The sequence below is a fragment of the Scyliorhinus canicula genome, chromosome 2 (genome assembly GCF_902713615.1).
Source record: "Scyliorhinus canicula chromosome 2, sScyCan1.1, whole genome shotgun sequence".
Taxonomy (NCBI): domain Eukaryota; kingdom Metazoa; phylum Chordata; class Chondrichthyes; order Carcharhiniformes; family Scyliorhinidae; genus Scyliorhinus; species Scyliorhinus canicula.
Genome location: NC_052147.1, coordinates 130,397,898 through 130,415,131, shown reverse-complemented (window position 1 = coordinate 130,415,131; position 17,234 = coordinate 130,397,898). Strand labels below are relative to the sequence as shown.

The following is a 17,234-nucleotide window of genomic DNA, read 5'->3' as shown; positions in this document are numbered from 1 at the left end:
GGGGTGTCGGTCCCGAGTTGGCTCGCAGCTCCAGGACCGGTCCTGCTCCGTAGGCACGTCCGACTCCACAAGGCGGACCCCTTGGTGGACAGGGTACACTTGCTCCACGCCAACCCCCAGTGGAGGTCCCCGACGGCCGCCAAGATACTGTCTCCCTCAGGGACCTGGCACCGTCAGGTTCCAGCCAAACACACTTCACCACCCATGCGCCACCCTCCCTTCCCCCGGCGCTACCAACATTAACCCCACCAGGTCCATCCCTCCTTCCCCTGCCCACACAAGAGGACGAAGAAGATTTCGGCACACTCCCGGGGTCATCTGACTGCAGGCCAGCACCAGCACCGCCAGCACCAACGTCGGTGATACCAGGACCGGCAGCACCTACATTGCCGCCACAGTTACGTCGCTCCCAGCGAATTGTCAAAGCACCGGATCGACTGAACCTCTGACGGGCACTGGACCGTCAAAATGACATTTTTTTCCTTCCCCACCCATTTTATAAGACACTGTACATAATTCGCAACATTGTATATAGTTGCACGCCTACCTGCCAGACTCATTTTTAACAGGGGGTGAATGTGGTGAACCACTGTGTGCACCTGTATTAGGGGATGTAAGGTAGGACAAGTACTACAGGTTCGCCGGTAGCCCCTGCCGGCTGGCTGCGCCCACTAGATGTATAAATATGCGTGTCCTCCATTGATCTGCCATTTCGCCAGCTGCAGTAGGAGGCCACGCATCTGATTGCAATAAAGCCACAGTTGTACCCAATCTGAGTCTTTGTGCAATTGATCATGCATCAGGGCCCGCCAGAAGTCTTCTATGGACTCACCAGGGAGTTGAGAGCGAGTGACGAGTACGTGCCTGGCGAAGAGCATGTTCGTCTTCTGAGCATAATTTTCTTTGAGAAGCGCCATGGCTTTGGCGTAGTTTGGTGCATCCTGGATCAGTGGAAAGACGTTGGAGCTCAACCTTGAGTACAGTATCTGTATTTTCTGAGCCTCCGGGGACAGGGCTTGGCGCCGAGTTGATGTATGGCTCGAAACAAGCTAGCCAGTGCTGAAAGTCCCTTTTGGCGTCGCTTGATTGCGGATCCAGCTCCAGGCAATCTGGCTTGATTCGGAGGTCCACCTTTTGAAAATCTTAGAGCAATAAATTGATGCACGATCAATTGCACAAAGACGAGAGTTGGATACAACTGAGGCTTTATTGCTCTAAGATGTGTGGCCTCCCACAACGGCTGCCGAAATGGCTGCAGCATGGAGGACACACAAACATTTATACTCCGCCCAGCAGGCAGGTCCCACCATATATCACCTAATATAGGTGCAACAGTTGTTTACCACACAGGCATCCATCTCTTTGATATTGAAAAGGGACAAGGATCCAGAGCAGTGTGGGTCATACCACCCAATATCGCTATTGAATGTAGACGGCAAGTTGCTGATGAGGGTGCTGGCTTCACAAATTGAAGGCTGTGATAGGTGAGGACCAAACGGGGTTTGTGAAAGGGAGACAGCTGTCAGTGAATGTGAGGAGGCTGCTCAATTTGATTATGATGCATCCGGAGAGGCAGGAGGTAGAGGTAGTAGTGGCAGTGAACACGGAGAAGGCTTTCGACTGGGAGGAGTGGGAAACAACTGGCGGAGTTGGTGCACTGCTTTCCTGGTGGATAGCAGTTTAAAGCCCATATGTAGCTTTTTCCTCTCCACAGTCAGGGCCTTGGAGTATCATCGTCTCCCTCCAGAATGGAGTCGATCAGTTGTTGCCTTACCGCCCTCTTTCCTGTGTGCCTTGTAGGTAATAATCACTCCTCTGATCACAGCCTTCAACACCTCCCAGAATGTAAAGGGTGAGACACAGTGAGAGAGCGCGAGGAGAGCGGTGGGGACACAGGATAAAAGAGCGCGAGGAGAGCGGCGGGGACACAGTGAAAGAGCGCGAGGAGAGCGGCGGAGACTCAGGATAAAAGAGCGCGAGGAGAGCGGCGGGGCACAGTGAAACAGCGCGAGGAGAGCGGCGGAGACTCAGGATAAAAGAGCGCGAGGAGAGCGGCGGGGACACAGGATAAAAGAGCGCGAGGAGAGCGGTGGGGACTCAGTGAAAGAGCGCGAGGAGAGCGGCGGAGACTCAGTGAAAGAGCGCGGGGAGAGCGGCGGGGACATAGTGAGAGCGAGGGGAGAGTGGCGTGTTTCAGCAGCAGGAGGAGAGGGAGTGCTGTCCAGGGAACTGCCGGGAAGGTGAGTGACTGATTGTTTAATTAAAAAACTTAATTTGTCTATAGGCGGAGCGCACGTGGGACTGCTGGGCAAGTGAGGTACATATTTGTGTGGTTGCTTTACCCGAAACACTACTTAGGTAGTGTCTCCCACCCATCCTCCTCCTCTAACCAAAAAGAAAGTTCGGTCCTTCGGATTGCTAAACTAACAAGTTTTTTTGTTGTTTTTTTTTTGGTTTTTCAGTAGTTGGGAAGTTAGTTCAATGGGAATGGAGGCTAGGGCAGTTGAATGTTCATCCTGCAGAATGTGGGAGGTAATGGTCCCCTCGAGTGTCCGTGCTGGCTACATCTGCGGGAAGTGCACCCAACTCCAGCTCCTCGAGAACCGCATTAGGGAACTAGAGCTGGAGATGGATGAACTTCGGATCATTCAGGAGGCGGAGGGGGTTATTGAGAGGAGTTATAGGGAGGTAGTCACACCTCAGGTAAAAGAAGAAGGTAGATGGGTTACCGTCAGGGGAACGAGAGGGAACCGGCAGGCAGTGCAGGGATCCCCTGTGGTCGTTCCCCTCAATAACAAGTATACCGTTTTGGATACTGTTGGGGAGGGGACTTACCAGGGGTAAACAATGGGGCACAGGTCTCTGGCACAGAGTCTGTCCCTGTTGCTCAGAAGTGAAGGGGGAAGAGGAACAGAGCACTTGTCATTGGGGACTCCATAGTTAGAGGAACAGACAGAAGGTTCTGTGGTAATGAAAGAGACTCACGGCTGGTATGCTGCCTCCCAGGTGCCAGGGTTCGTGATATCTCTGATCGTGTTTTTGGGATCCTTAAGGGGGAGGGGGAGCAGCCCCAAGTCGTGGTCCACATAAGGGGTGTAGTGAAGGGGGAAGGGGAAGTCAGAGGCCTTGGGTGGGGGCCACCATTCTAGCTGCACAGGCTAGTTAACGGAAGTGAAATGGGGGGGGGGGTCGTCAGTACAGGTGGGGGGGGTATAGGGGAGCATTGTTGACATGGATGCAGTTGGTGTGGCGCAGTTGGGAAGGAAGAGATGGCGGCGGACATCAGAGGGTGGGCCTGGAGGGGCACGTGACGCGGGCCAGGGTCTGGCTCAAAAAGGAGTATGGGTGATTGGCAGGGCAGGGGGGTGGGTAACCCCCTGACCAGGCTGGTCACATGGAATGTGAGAGGGCTGGTTGGGCCGGTTAAACAGTTGCGTGTGTTCATGCATTTGAGAAGTCTGAAGGTGGATGTGGTATTTTAACAGGAGACACACCCAAAGTTGGGGATCAGACAAGGCCGAGGAAGGGGTGGCTGGTGCTGATTAAGAAGAGGGTGGTGTTTGGGAGATGGGGAGAATTGTGGCCAATCCAGGGGTAGATACGTGGTGGTCAGTGGGAAACGAGAGGGGATGCTGGTGATCCTAGTAAACGTTAATGCCCCGAATTGGGCTGATGTGGATTTAATGAGGTGGGTGTTGGGAAAGATTCCGGACCCATGCATGCACTGGTTGATTATGGGGGTGACTTCAACGAGGTCCGAGACCCGGGTCTGGACTGGTCGAGTCCAAAGTCGTTGACGGTGTCAATAGTGGCTAGGGAGGTGAGGGGAGTTCTTGAAGCATCGGGGGCGGGGGGGGGAGGGGGGGGGGGGGTGGGTGGGCGTGTGGATGTTTGGGAGGCCATGGGCAAAGGGGTTTTCATATTTCTCCCATGTGCGTGGAAACGCCAGGTATATTCTGGATTGATTTCTTCGGATGGACAATGCACTGCTGGCGGGGTGGCCGACTTGGAGTATTCAACGATTGTGGTTTCTGACACATGCCCGTGGGGCTGTTGGCTGATGAGGGGTGCGAGAGCGGGTGAGGGCTGCCATTTGGGGTATGTGGATCTGAAAAATACGGGAGTCAGCAGCCACGTTGTGGGAGGCACCCAAAGGTGTGGTTAGAGGGGAGTTTATTTTGATTTGGGTACACAAGGAGAGGATGGAGGGGGAGGAGAGCGCAAGGCTAGTCGATGAGATCTTGAGGGTGGACAGGAGGTACTCGGTGGTGGAGGAGGGGTTATTGAAGGGGAGACTCCACGTGGAGTTTCTACCCTTGGATTGGCCACAATTCTCCCCATCTCAAACACCACCTAATCAGCACCACCTCCTCACTCGTCTTCATAGTAAACCAAGACTGAGGAGGTTCTGGCAGGGGCTCTCAGACGTGATATCCGAGGTGCTATGTTTGGGGGTGATTCCGAGTCCAGAAGTTGCGATATTTGGTGTGTCAGAAGACCCGGGGGGGGGCCTTTGCCTCCCTGAAAGGCCGGAGACGGGTTTTGCTGGAGTGGTGGAACTCAGAGCCGCTGACAGCAATGGTATGGGTGAGCGACCTGGTGGAATTCCTGAGGTTGGAAAAGGATAAATTTGCTCTGTGTGGGTTGGTAGAGAGGCTCGCCCAGAGGTGTAAACTATTCATTGATCTCTTCAAAGAAAATTGAGGAGTCAGGAAGGGGGAGGAGGGTGGTGGTTGTTTATTGGGTTGCGGTGTTGTTCTTCTGATATTTTGTGTATATTTGTGAAATGTCTTGAATAAAAATAGAGTTCTATAGATTGGCTGAAGGCTGTGACTATGGTGACCTTAAATCAGAGTCCATGAGAGACCGAATCGTAATGGGTGTGGCCGATGATACTCTTTCGGATGTACTCCAACCTAAAGAAGCCATCCAAATAGTCAGACAATTGGAAGTCCCCAGCAAAACTGATCCATTTTGAGTTGCAATGATAAACTGTGATACAGAGAAACTCCAACAGTTCAGCTCAAAGCAACAAACGGGCAAGGAGACCCAAGGCAAGGAAAGCAATACCTCAGCAAAACAGACCTCACAGGCATGAGCTGTGTCTAGCAATCACTGTGCAATGCTTTCATTACAACTGCCTGGGACACTTCGGAAGACATGCAAGTCTAAAACCTCGAGGCATGTGGAAGATCTCATACGAGTCCATTAGATGAACCACACCAAGAAGTAGTTCGGCAATGCTTCTTAGGAGAAATTAAGGATCAGATTCACATTTTGGAATGCTGTGTATCTATAAAGAGTCACCTCATGAATCTTAAATTAGACACCAGAGCCAGTGTGAGGATTCTGTTGGAAAAGGAACTGTGGATGGTCAAACGATGTTTCAAGCCACTTTCAACACAATTATATGGACCAAGAGGCATCTGGCTCCAGGTCCAATTAAAACAAATTCAGAAGATGTTATGTATGCTCCATAACAAATAATTGTATCCCGAGCAGGAAAACCTCATCCAAAAGATCGATGAGATTAACCAGCTAGGAGCTGGTTCTGATTTGAAAAAGGATTTACCAAAACCTTTCACTGGGCTGGGGCAACTGAAGACTGCATACAGCGTAACAGTGAGAAACAATGTCCTGTGGTCCTGTGTCATGTTTACACCACAGAAAATATCACACCTGCTTACGAAGCGAGAAAAGCAGCAATTCGATATCCCCGTCACTCATCCGACAAAATGGTGTCCTGGGAGGGTGCAGTTCCGAAGCCAAGTTGTTCCATTCTCATCTGTGTCAGCCCAACACAACTCAACATGGTAGCGGTCAGGGAAATCCACCCGATGTCCTCGGCGTTTGGCAGCTTGACCAAAGCCTCCAAGAACTCAGTGTTCTCAAAACTTGATACAAACAGCAGCTTCTGGCAGGTTCGGTTTGGTGACAGATCTCAGCTGCTGACAATTTTTATCACCTCATTTGGGAGATAATGGGTAGCACAGTAGCACTGTGCTTCACAGCTCCAGGGTCCCAGGTTCGATTCCCGGCTTGGTCACTGTCTGTGCGGACTCTGCACGTTCTCCCCGTGTGCGCCGGGTTTCCTCCGGGTGCTTCGGTTTCCTCCCACAGTCCAAAGTTGTGCAGGATAGGTGGATTGGCTATGATAAATTGCCCTTTGTGTCCAAAAAAAGGTTAGGTGGGGTTACTGGGTTACGGGGATAGGGTGGAGGTGTGGGCTTAAGTAGGGTGCTCTTTCCGAGGGCCGGTGCAGACTCGATGGGCTGAATGGCTTCCTTCTGCACTGTAATTCTATGAAATTCTGCGTCAATCATTTTCCTTTGGCATTACCTCAGCATCTGAGATTTTTTTGGTCAATGCTGTAGGACACGTTACAAGGTCTGAAATGAGCCACCTGCCACATGGATGATGTCCTTGTCGACAGTGAGACTGTCGAGGAACACGAAAGTAGACTCACGGTTGTCTTGAAACTCTTGCAGGAAACAGGATTGATGCTGAATGATACGTGCGACCTTCATTCCATTCTTAGGTCATATTGTTAGCAGTAAAGACATCTTGGCAGACCCACACAAAATAAAGGCAATAAGTGAGATTCCAACCCCAACATCCATTCCACACCTCCAAAGATTCCTCAGCATGGTGAACCAGTTTGTGGCCACTTAAAATGACCTCCCACAAAGACAGCTGGGAAAAATGGTCAAAGTCATGTAGACAGGCTGCAGCTTGCAGATACACAAAAGGCTGTAGCCCAGACTTTGCAAAAGTAACACAGGAAAAAGGCTGTTGAAAGGCCATCCCAGGTCAATGAGCTCCAGATGGAAAGTGACAATAAGTGTGAGACTTGGTGGCGTCTGTTTTCCTTATTTGGAAAGGCCTACGTGCCTCAGACACGAACAGCCATGGCCGATCGGGAGCCGCCCTGCCATCGGGGTGGCAACATTTAATTGGCTAGGATCGATCAGGGGGATCAAGCCCTGATCGATGGATTGGGCATGCACCTATGACCGACCAAAAGCATGCAAAACCTTTCAAGGATAAAAGGTGCTGCGCAGCCTGACTATTTCACTGGACAAGAGGTAGACCATCCACGCCATCGACAGAGGGACCAGAGCCGAGGACACTGAACCAACAACAGACATCCGGCACTGTCAGACAACAGGATCCCAGATAAGGTCATACCTGTCCTATACTTGCCAGTCACCTAGAAGTTAAGTTACGGTCTTTCTTGTGTATTAGCTCAGAGTTCAACTTGTATGTGTGTGTGATTGATTAATATTAACTATTGTGTGTGTGAAATAAGTATTATTGCACCAAATAAAGTTGTGGTCATTTGTCCATCGTGTACGAGTTAAAGACACATTGTGGTTTAGGCACAACAAGTTGACAACATTTCTACCAAATCTGGTGCAGGTCAGAGCCTCTGTAACAAGTTTCCAAAAAGGCCCAAGTGTTGATTTGCACAAGACCAAGAGCAATCTATCAGATTAAAGACATTCTGTTCTCCCCGGATATCCTGGTTCACTATGACCCATCCTTGCCAAGTACAATTGCAGCAGATGCCTTGGCAACAGGATGAGGAGCAGTTCTATTTCAAGATCAGCTGGATGGATGTCACTGACCAGTACATTACAAGTCTTGCGGTTGTCTGATGCAGAGATGCGATACGCAATTATTTTTTAAAAAGGCCTTCGCAGTAACGTGGGCTCGTGAAAAGTTTCCTGACTATAGTGTTAGGCTGGGGGCAGCACGGTGGCGCAGGTCTTAGCACTGCTGCCTCACTGCATTGAGGACCCGGGTTCGATCCCGGCCTCGGATCACTGTCCATGTGGAGTTTGTACATTCTCCCCATTTTTGTGTGGGTCTCACCCCCACAACTCAAAGATGTGCAGGGTAGGTGAATTGGCCACACTAAATTGCCCCTTAATTGGGAAAAAAAGAATTGGATACCCTAATTTTTAAAAAAAACTATTGTAAGGCTGAAAATGATCATTGAGACATTGAGACATATCACAATCCATTGGTCTCACACTTGGGTGAGACAGAACTCGCCAAGATCCCCCCCAGAATTCAGAGATTCTGCTTACATCTCATTTGCTTTGCATAAGAGATAGTGTATGTCCAAAGGAAGCATCAAATAACTACAGCCACATTGTCTAGGAGCACAGTCGACCACCCTATGACAATGTCAATCTGGTCGACGAACTTTCATCATATTCCCAGTTTGTAACAACACAACCACTGGCGAGCTCTGAAAAGCTTTAACAGATATGCCAGGAGCAGATGTGAGATGACGAGTCCGTCCGTATCTGTCAGCACTTTCCACAAAGTTGGCCAGTGCGGTATCCAGGTGGCAATGTTATGAAAATTTATTTTGAACAGCAGAAAGACGTCGCTGTTATTGATGATCTGCTAGTGTATTTTGAACGGTTAGTCATTCCTGTCTTATTCCAGCCAGAGATTTACACAAATCCACCAAGGCCACACGGGCATCACAAGTGCAGAGCACGAGCCAAATCTGCAGGGTTGTGGCTGGGAATATCAAGAGCAATAAAAGAGATTATTTTCAAATTGCCCGGCATGTCTGCAGCACAAACCAGTCCACAGGGATCTCTAAAATTAAAGCAAAGTACTGCAGGTGCTGAAAATCTGAAATTAAAAACACAAAATGCTGGGTAGGCTCAGCAGTTCTGGCAGCATCTGTGGAGAGGGAAACAGAGTTTTTTGTGTTTTTTTAAATAAGTTTAGAGCACCTAATTCATTTTTCCAATTAAGGGGCAATTTAGCGTGGCCAATCCATTTAGCTTGCTCATTTTTGGATTGTAGGGGCGGAACCCACGCAAACACGGGGAGAATGTGCAAACTGCACACAGACAGTGACCCAGAGCCGGGATCGAACCTGGGACCTCGGTGCCGTGAGGCCGCAGTGATAACCTACTGCACCAACGTGCTGCCCTCGAGAGGGAAATAGAGTTAATGTTTCAAGTCCACCTGACTCTTCAGAGTGGGATATATAGGAAGAACCTTTTCCCCTTAGTTAAGGGATCAATAACCAGGGGTATGGATTTAAGGTAAGGGGCAGAAGATTTAGAGGGGACTTGAGGAAAACCTTTTTCACCCAGAGGGTTGTGGGAATCTGGAACTCACTGCCTGAAAGCGTGGTAGAGGTAGGAACCCTCGCAACATTAAAAAATCATTTAGATTAACTCTTGAGCATATAAGGCTGCAGATCAGGTGCAGGAAAATGGGATTAGATAGTTAGGTGCTTGGTGGCTGTGCAGACACAATGGGCTGTAAAACTCTGACTATGAGAAATGTGATGGATTATATAGTTGGACAGGGGAGTGGAGAAGGTGGATCAGAAATGAAAGTCTGGGATAGATTGGAGCTAAAGCGAGATTCATAAAGGTGTCATGGACACAAGACAAAGGGAGTGTTATTGGTACCATTAAGGACTAAAGAATGTGCTGATAGTGGCATAAAGGTAAACTAGCAGAACGTGTTAATAGGAGAAAAGAGGTCTGTGCTCAGTGAAGGCAAAATTAAATAATAAGTGACAGATGGCCCCATTGGGGGGGGGGGGGGGGTTTGAGGAGGGAAAAACCCATTGACAAGCAACGGGAGTAGAGAATCCCGCCTCCAGCAAATGGAACGTCACCGATAAATTTGCAGCTGGGGGACCAGAGAATCCAGCTCTATATGTTTTGACAAAGTACTTTTGACAAACTGATCCACCCTCCTGCAATGTGGATTAGCCCCATCTGGGCTGCTGATGGTCAGAAAACCTCACATTCAATTTCCCAATCTGCTGAAGAAATTAATCTCAGGATTGGCTGTCAGGAACTATCAAACGTTTCAGGACCAAAAACAGTCTTCTCGGCAGCAACTAGCTTCCGCTTACAATAGATAGAGAGGGCTGGGGTCTTGGAGAAATTTGAAAACAAGAAAAAAGTTTTAAATACATGATATTGCTGGATTGAGACCCAAAGTAGGTGAACGAGCACAGGTATGATGAGTAAACAGGACTGCTGTCAGTTGTTTGGAAATCAAAAGGTATGAGCCGGCACAGTGGTTAGCACTGCTGCCTCACAGTGCTGAGGGCCCGTGTTTGAACCTGGCCCCGGGTCACTGCCCGTGTGCAGTTTGCACATTCTCCCCGTGTCTGTGTGGGTTTCACCCCCACAACCAAAAGATGTGCTAGTTAGGTGGATTGGCCACGCTAAATTGCCCTTAATTGGAAAAACATAATTGGGTAGTCTAAATTTATTTTAAAAAAAGGAAAACAAAAGGTAGCCTTAAAGAATTATATCTGTAATGGTAAACATTAGAAATAAGGTATATTTTTAATTGTGTTTAATTCAACGTTCCTGTGCCTGCGAGGGTAAAACCTATAGTTAGATTCATGCTGGACAAAGATGTTTGAATGTGCAGGGGCTGGCTTCAATTCCATCTGTGATTCTACTGTGCTTAGAGAGGGTTATGGTCTGAAGAATAAATAGAACTAACAAGGGTTGCTCAGCAACTGGAGACCCTTGTAAAGATAAAAAAAAGCTTTTAAATTTAATTAAATTTGTGGGCAGTTGGAGACAGGACCTCTGGAGTGAACATCTTTCAACTCTGCCAGAAGAAAGACTGACAAGACGGGAGCTGCAAAGAGATGTGCTCCCTAAAGTACAAGTTATAGTCCAGATAACAAGGGAATTGGGGCAGGGAAAATGTTTAAGACGACTTGAGTTAAGTGAACAGAGACCAAGGTTCAGAAGAATTCAAGGTAGAGTAAACAAAGTGTTCTGAATTAAAAAGACAATTGTAGTAACCAGATTTAAAGTGAGACAGCAGCTTTCAAACGGTACATCAAATAATGCCATTTTAATAGCCTGGGAATTGAGAGTTGAAGCACTTGTGAGCAGTTTGCAAAGTAATCAAGACAAAAAAATCTTAGAGGGATTGGTGTACAATGGGCCCTTTGGCAAAACACTGGGTTTGAGTTTTTCCACAGAGCTTCATAAAAGGGAACTAATTTATACAATAGAAAAACCCAACACGAATCTGAAACTGCAATGTTACATCCATGTGAGACTTTCCACATTTACGCACACTACAGTTAACTGCAGCATCCAAAGTGTATTACTGTCTTCAGCTCACTTGATTGCGAATCATAGATCTAACACATCAATGACAATACCAAAAGTCACAACGTGAAAACAAAATAAACTTTATTAAATGTGAAAGTAATAAATAAAGATTTTAGCAGACAAAACATTGGAAGAGTGTACAGTATCCAAAGGAATTACCAATCCACTGGTTTCCAATAGATTTAGTTATTGCAATAACAGAGCGACTGTATTGACATGATGACACCTATACCAGCCAATCCTAAAAAGTGTAACACTGGCTTCACATGTTGAGGAAAGGAAGAATCTTTCTTCATCTGCATTAAGTTGCTGGCATTACAAACTGCACACTCTGTTTTCGAAAGGCATGGCAACAAGAAACCCGTACATTAGTTTTCTGGGCGTTTAATTCTGTTCGGTGCATTGCTGAAACACATACTTAAACACAGTTCTGATCACCATCTTTTGCCAGAAGTCAGCTTTGGGGCTTGTCAAAAAGGGATGGTCGAGCTGGATGTTCAGTTCATACTGAGTTAACTTATGTTATTTGCCATCTTCAAATACTTACAAAACCTCAATGAGGAGTGGGTGAGGATAATGACAACTCATATCTTACTCCATCTTCATTTAAATATGCGGTGGGAGATGCCGGTTCCAGTAAGAGGTATTTGGCACATTTCTGTCCATGGAAAGGCTAACACAGGTGCACTTCAACCACCTCAACCTTAATAATGTCTCTACCAACAGCCGAACATCACAGTAACTTTTTGTGCAGAATTTCCCAAACCATTTTCATCCTGAAGAATGGAATGTCATGCTGAGAGAGATCAAAATACAATAAACTTTAATTTATTATTTGAAATTGCACATGGTGGCATCCCAGGACTTATTCAGCAGATTGTTACCAATACATAAAATAATAATCACATTTAATCCATATTGTGCTATTTACATGATGTATTTAATTTAGAACCTCAAATTGCTCTCTCCATCAGTGACAAACCTGCAGCCACCAATGCAGTGCCCCAGTGGCATGCAGTGACAGCCCTGCACCCTCAGTACCGTGTCATGACACCCTGGGTTAATGCAGTCAATTCCAGCCCCACTTGACCTGGAGTCACAACACAAGTGAAATTAGATTTTATATTAATACCCGTCCGTGCCTTTGGTTGAGTTAAACTGACTACAGTCACCAGCTGTGTAAAATTAAGGTAAATATAATTAAATAGGCGAAAGATACAACTGGCTATATCCGATTCCCAATTGCCCCCTTTCTAACTTCCCCCACTCACAAAACCCCCCACCCCCCCACACACAGACAAACCACAGAGGAGAAAGGGTGGTTGAGAGGTAGTGAGTGTGCATGTGGAGCTTCAAGTGTTACAAGCTGTAATTCTTCTCACTGCCCCGTCTGCACTGCTCTCTAGCTTCCAGATCGGAGGTCTTTTTTCTGAAGGGGGTTCCCTGTGGGGGTCCCCCTAAAATTGGGGTCCCTGGGTGGGTTGTCCCTCCCTATTGCAGGGGTCCCTGGGTGGGGGGGGGTGGGGTCGCCTATTACAGAAGACCCTGGGGAGCAGTCTCCCTATTACAGGGGTCACGGGGGGGGGGGGGGGGGGGGGGTGGTCTTTCTATTACAGGGGTTCCTGGAAGGGGGGTGGTGGGCAGGCAATGCATTGTTGTGGAGGGGATGGCCCTCGGTTGGGCTCTATCAGCGTGGCAGACCGGGGCGGTAGAGACCACAAGCGCCCACATAATTCTCATCCGCGGGGACCAGAGAATTACGGAACACCGGAGCATAGTGTGCCAGGCCCGCTAAATGGATGCAAATGAAATGAAATCAAATGAAAATAACTTGTTGTCACGAGTAGGCTTCAATGAAGTTACTGTGGAAAGCCCCTAGTCGTCACATTCCGGCGCATTTTCGGGGAGGCTGGTACGGGAATTGAACCGTGCTGCTGGCCTGCCTTAAAAGCCAGCGATTTAGCCCAGTGTGCTAAACCAGCCCCTTTTAAGACCCATTTGCATTCATTCATCTGCTCCCACTGACGCACGGCGTGGACCTTGATTCTGAGGGTCGGAGCATCACATTCGACGTCGATCCTGATTTTGCCCCGATTCCTGATTCTCTGTCCCATCGAATAATGTGATTGGGGTGTGCAGGGATGGAGAATCCAGCCCTCCATCTTTTTCACTGGAACCCTGCCCTTCCTTTTCCAGTTCTATTCCAGAAAGCCAGTTGTTTAAAATGAGACCTCAAACCAATTTTGCACACTTTTGTAAACATTTAATTACACATTACAAGCAAGCACCTCCTACCGAACTAGTGTTTCAGTGTAAATCTATTTAAAGAGGCATAAGTAATGCCTAGTAAAATTAAACCCAATTCAAACGCAAAACATGAACTAGTTTAAAGTTCCTCTGGCCACCCCATTTAACCTTTCAAATAGGACCCTCTTCCCAGCCTGGTTCAGGTGGAGCCAATTCCAACTGTACATTTCCTTTGGTCCCAATACTGCAGCCAATGAAACCCCTTTACTCCAACATCACTCCTTCAGCTCCAATCTGCTTATCTCCATAGCAAATTGCATGTAGCTCAGGTACTAATCCAGAGATTATTCTGTACTTATTGCATCCAAATGACTAGTGATCGCAGGCCTGTCTGGACATACTGAGCCCAAGCAGTAGTCTTCCACCTTTGGTACCTGTGTTCAAAACTGGCGCAGACTAATGGTGTGAAAGTATTTCCTAGTTCTCTATATGAAATGAAATTTGGTCACCTTAATCCAGTTGCCAATGGGTCTAGGTCATGGCAAATGTCCATGGTGTGAGTTGGGAGTTAACTGCCGATCTCACTCAATCAGGCCATAGAATGGATGATGTGGAAAAACATGGTTGCCTTGGACAGTGGGGGCTGGAGTTAATAATTTTTTTTAAATTTAGAGTAGCCAATTCTTTTTTTCCAACTGAGGGGCAATTTAGCGTGGCCAATTCACCTACCCTGCATATCTTTTTGGGTTGTGGGGGTGAGATCCTAGCAGACACAGGGAGAATGTTCAAACTCTACACAGACAGTGACCCGGGGCCAGGATCAAACCAGGGTCCTTGGCGCTGTGAGGCAGAAGTGCTAAGCACTGCACCACCGTGCTGGGGGCTGGGGTTAATGTGGTTATTGTGCCCAGCCTTGTTACACCTGACTTAGGCCCAAAATCCCAATTACTGCCACCTTGATAAATAGAAAACTTAATCTTTAAATGAACGTGAATAATTCCATACCTGGGTAAAGGTAATCTGCTCATCCCTTGCAATATAATCAGCATATTTGCACACAAATACCCCACAGTCACTTCCATTCATTTGCTGTGGGACTTCCTATCAGAACAGAAAGAAGCTAAAATGAGTTTTGTTTTAAACATGGTCTCAAAGTACATTTCCTGTTTTTATTTTTTGGCATACTCAAGTTTGTTTTATTTGAGACTTCTGCACTCTATTTTTCCTTCACTTATACTCAATAATTCCTACTTATTATGCAAGAGTTCCATTTCATCAGTACTAAACAAAATTGTTTCTGTTTATTGTTTAGCTGATCTTCCAATTAAAAGACTTAAAGGCTTGGACATCACTAATTGTTACTTCACTTCTTGCCTGCTAATAGGATTTCTGTGATGGTATTGCAAAAACGCACTTCAGGGACCATTCTTGAGCCAAACCGTAGACAGAATGGGATAGATTTTCAACTGTTGCCCTGTGCAGAACTGGCATTTCAGCCTTTATCTAAACTACTCCATTTTAAACTATTAAAACCAATGGAGATGAAAATCAGGCTGCTTCTCCAGTGCTGCAATCCACACATTTGTGTGAATTGAAAATCTACCTGTACCTCTCTGCAAAGTGCGAAGGAACAAAGAAAATACCAGCCGAATAGTCAAAGTTTGAAGCAACAATCTTAAACGCTGCAAGTAGACTGTTGTTCCAGCATCTGTAAAGAGAAAGACCATAAGGTCTGCACTCAAAATAGTGATCTGTGCTCTCTTCATCTGGTCTGTATTTCTAGTATTTCCCACTTTGCCTGCACTTCACCGCAGGTAAACTTTTACATTGGTTTTAACTGCAGGACATTCAATAATACTCTGCACTCACCCGTCTGATTTAGGGGAGGCGGTGGATTAGTCGCAATGTCACTGGGCCAGTCATCTAGGTAGGGAGTCACCAAGGTTTCTTCGACAGCACCTTCCAAACAAATGATCACGACCATCTAGCAGGTCAATACTCTTGGCCGCAGATACCTGGGAACACCAGCACCTAGATGATCCCCTCCAAGTCACTCACCATCCTGGCTTGGAAATATATCGCTGGGTCAAGATCCTGGAACTCACTGGGTGTACCTACACCACATGGCCTGCAGTGGTTCAAGGCAGTAGCTCTCCACCACTTTCTCAGGGGCAATTAGGAGTGAGAAATAAATGCTGGCCAAGTCAGCAATGCCCACAGCCCCGGAATGTATTTTAAAATATTTTAATAATTAACTACAATCATAGAATGGAACAAAAAGATAATCTGTAAAACAGGATCTACTCATCTCGATTGCTCTAAATATATTGTTTTTAATGTTTCCAATTAAGGAGCAATTTAATGTGGCCAATCCACCTACTGTGCACATCTTTTGGGTTGGGGGTTGGGGGCGCAATGCAGACATGGGGAGAATGTGCAAACTCCACACTGACAGTGACCCAGGATCAAACCTGGGTCCTCAGTGCGTGAGGCAGCAGTGCTAATCACTGTATCACCATCCCGTCCGTATTGCTCTAAATATGACTGAGGGTTATTCCTAAATTATTATATGAAAGCCATGATGGTTCTTCAGGCATGAGGCCTGTACCACATCTATTAACCATTGTGTGTGTCTTAGGACACAGTGAATCTCTGCAGTCTTTGCATCCACAGGAAGCCTTATCCATTTTTGTCCTAATCAGGTATGCAGAGATGTTACTGGATACTGATCAGAACCATAAATCAGTGTTGATTTTCCTCCTTACTTGCCAAAGTGAGGCCAAGTGAGGTGTGCTTCCAGCCATGGTGACTGAGAGTCAAATCTGGGATTTGGTACCTCTTAGGTTCAGTTTCATATTATTAAAACCATGTGAATCTTCAGGCAGCCAGTAATATAACTGGCAGCACGGTAGCATTGTGGATTGCACAATTGCTTCACAGCTCCAGGGTCCCAGGTTCGATTCCCGGCTTGGGTCACTGTCTGTGCAGAGTCTGCACGTTCTCCCCGTGTGTGCGTGGGTTTCCTCCGGGCGATCCGGTTTCCTCCCACAGTCCAAAGATGTCAGGGTAGGTGGATTGGCCATGATAAATTGCCCTTAGTGTCCAAAATTGCCCTTAGTGTTGGGTGGGGTTACTGGGTTATGGGGATAGGGTGGAGGTGTGGACCTCGGGTAGGGTCTTCGCTCCAAGAGCCGGTGCAGACTCGATGGGCCGAGTGGCCTCCTTCTGCACTGTAAATTCTATGATAATAACAATGTAAAATGCTTGTAATTACATGAGATCTCATACTGCGGAGAACCCACTCAGAGGAATCCAAGTGCCGGCCTTTCTTGTTTTTGCTTTCTTCTTGTAGGTATCGTCTAAAATAAAACATGACAAAAAGATCAGAAGCTACAAAGTCTTAAATGCGATCTGCCAGCACCATTTGTAAAAACACCATCAATATGGGATCAGCTGACTTCATCTGGTTCTCAATAGTTACATATGAACATATGAATTAGACGCAGGAGTAGGCCACTTAGCCCTTCGAGCCTGCTCCACCATTCAGTATGATCTAATTGTTTAGATTTAGATTTGCCACATGTACCAAGGTACAGAGAGAAGTATTGTTCTATATGCAGTCCAGGCAGATCGTTCCATACATGAAAAACATAGGACATACAATAAATAAACAATGTAAATATATAGACATCGGGTCTACAAAATTGTATCTTCTGCCCGATGGAAGAAGTTGGAAGAGAGAATAGCCCAGGTGGGAAGGGTCTTTCCCAAGGCAGCGGGAGGTGTAGACAGAGTCAATGGATGGGAGGCAGGTTTGTGTGATGGACTGGGCTGTGTTCACGACTC

General features: G+C 47.0%; 1 protein-coding gene across 1 annotated transcript in view; it reads right to left on the bottom strand.

Moving 5' to 3' along the window:
* Positions 1 to 11,201: 11,201 nt before the first annotated feature.
* Positions 11,202 to 17,234, bottom strand: part of LOC119958255 (sentrin-specific protease 2-like) — a 145,106-nt gene continuing 139,073 nt past the window's right edge. Inside the window, exons 15-17 of the mRNA XM_038786692.1 lie at positions 16,663 to 16,747; positions 14,394 to 14,489; positions 11,202 to 11,937 (exon numbers count right to left, since the gene is read on the bottom strand). Coding sequence (XP_038642620.1) covers positions 11,875 to 11,937; positions 14,394 to 14,489; positions 16,663 to 16,747 — 244 coding nt within the window. The 3' untranslated portion in view covers positions 11,202 to 11,874. The remainder of the gene's footprint in view (positions 11,938 to 14,393; positions 14,490 to 16,662; positions 16,748 to 17,234) is intronic.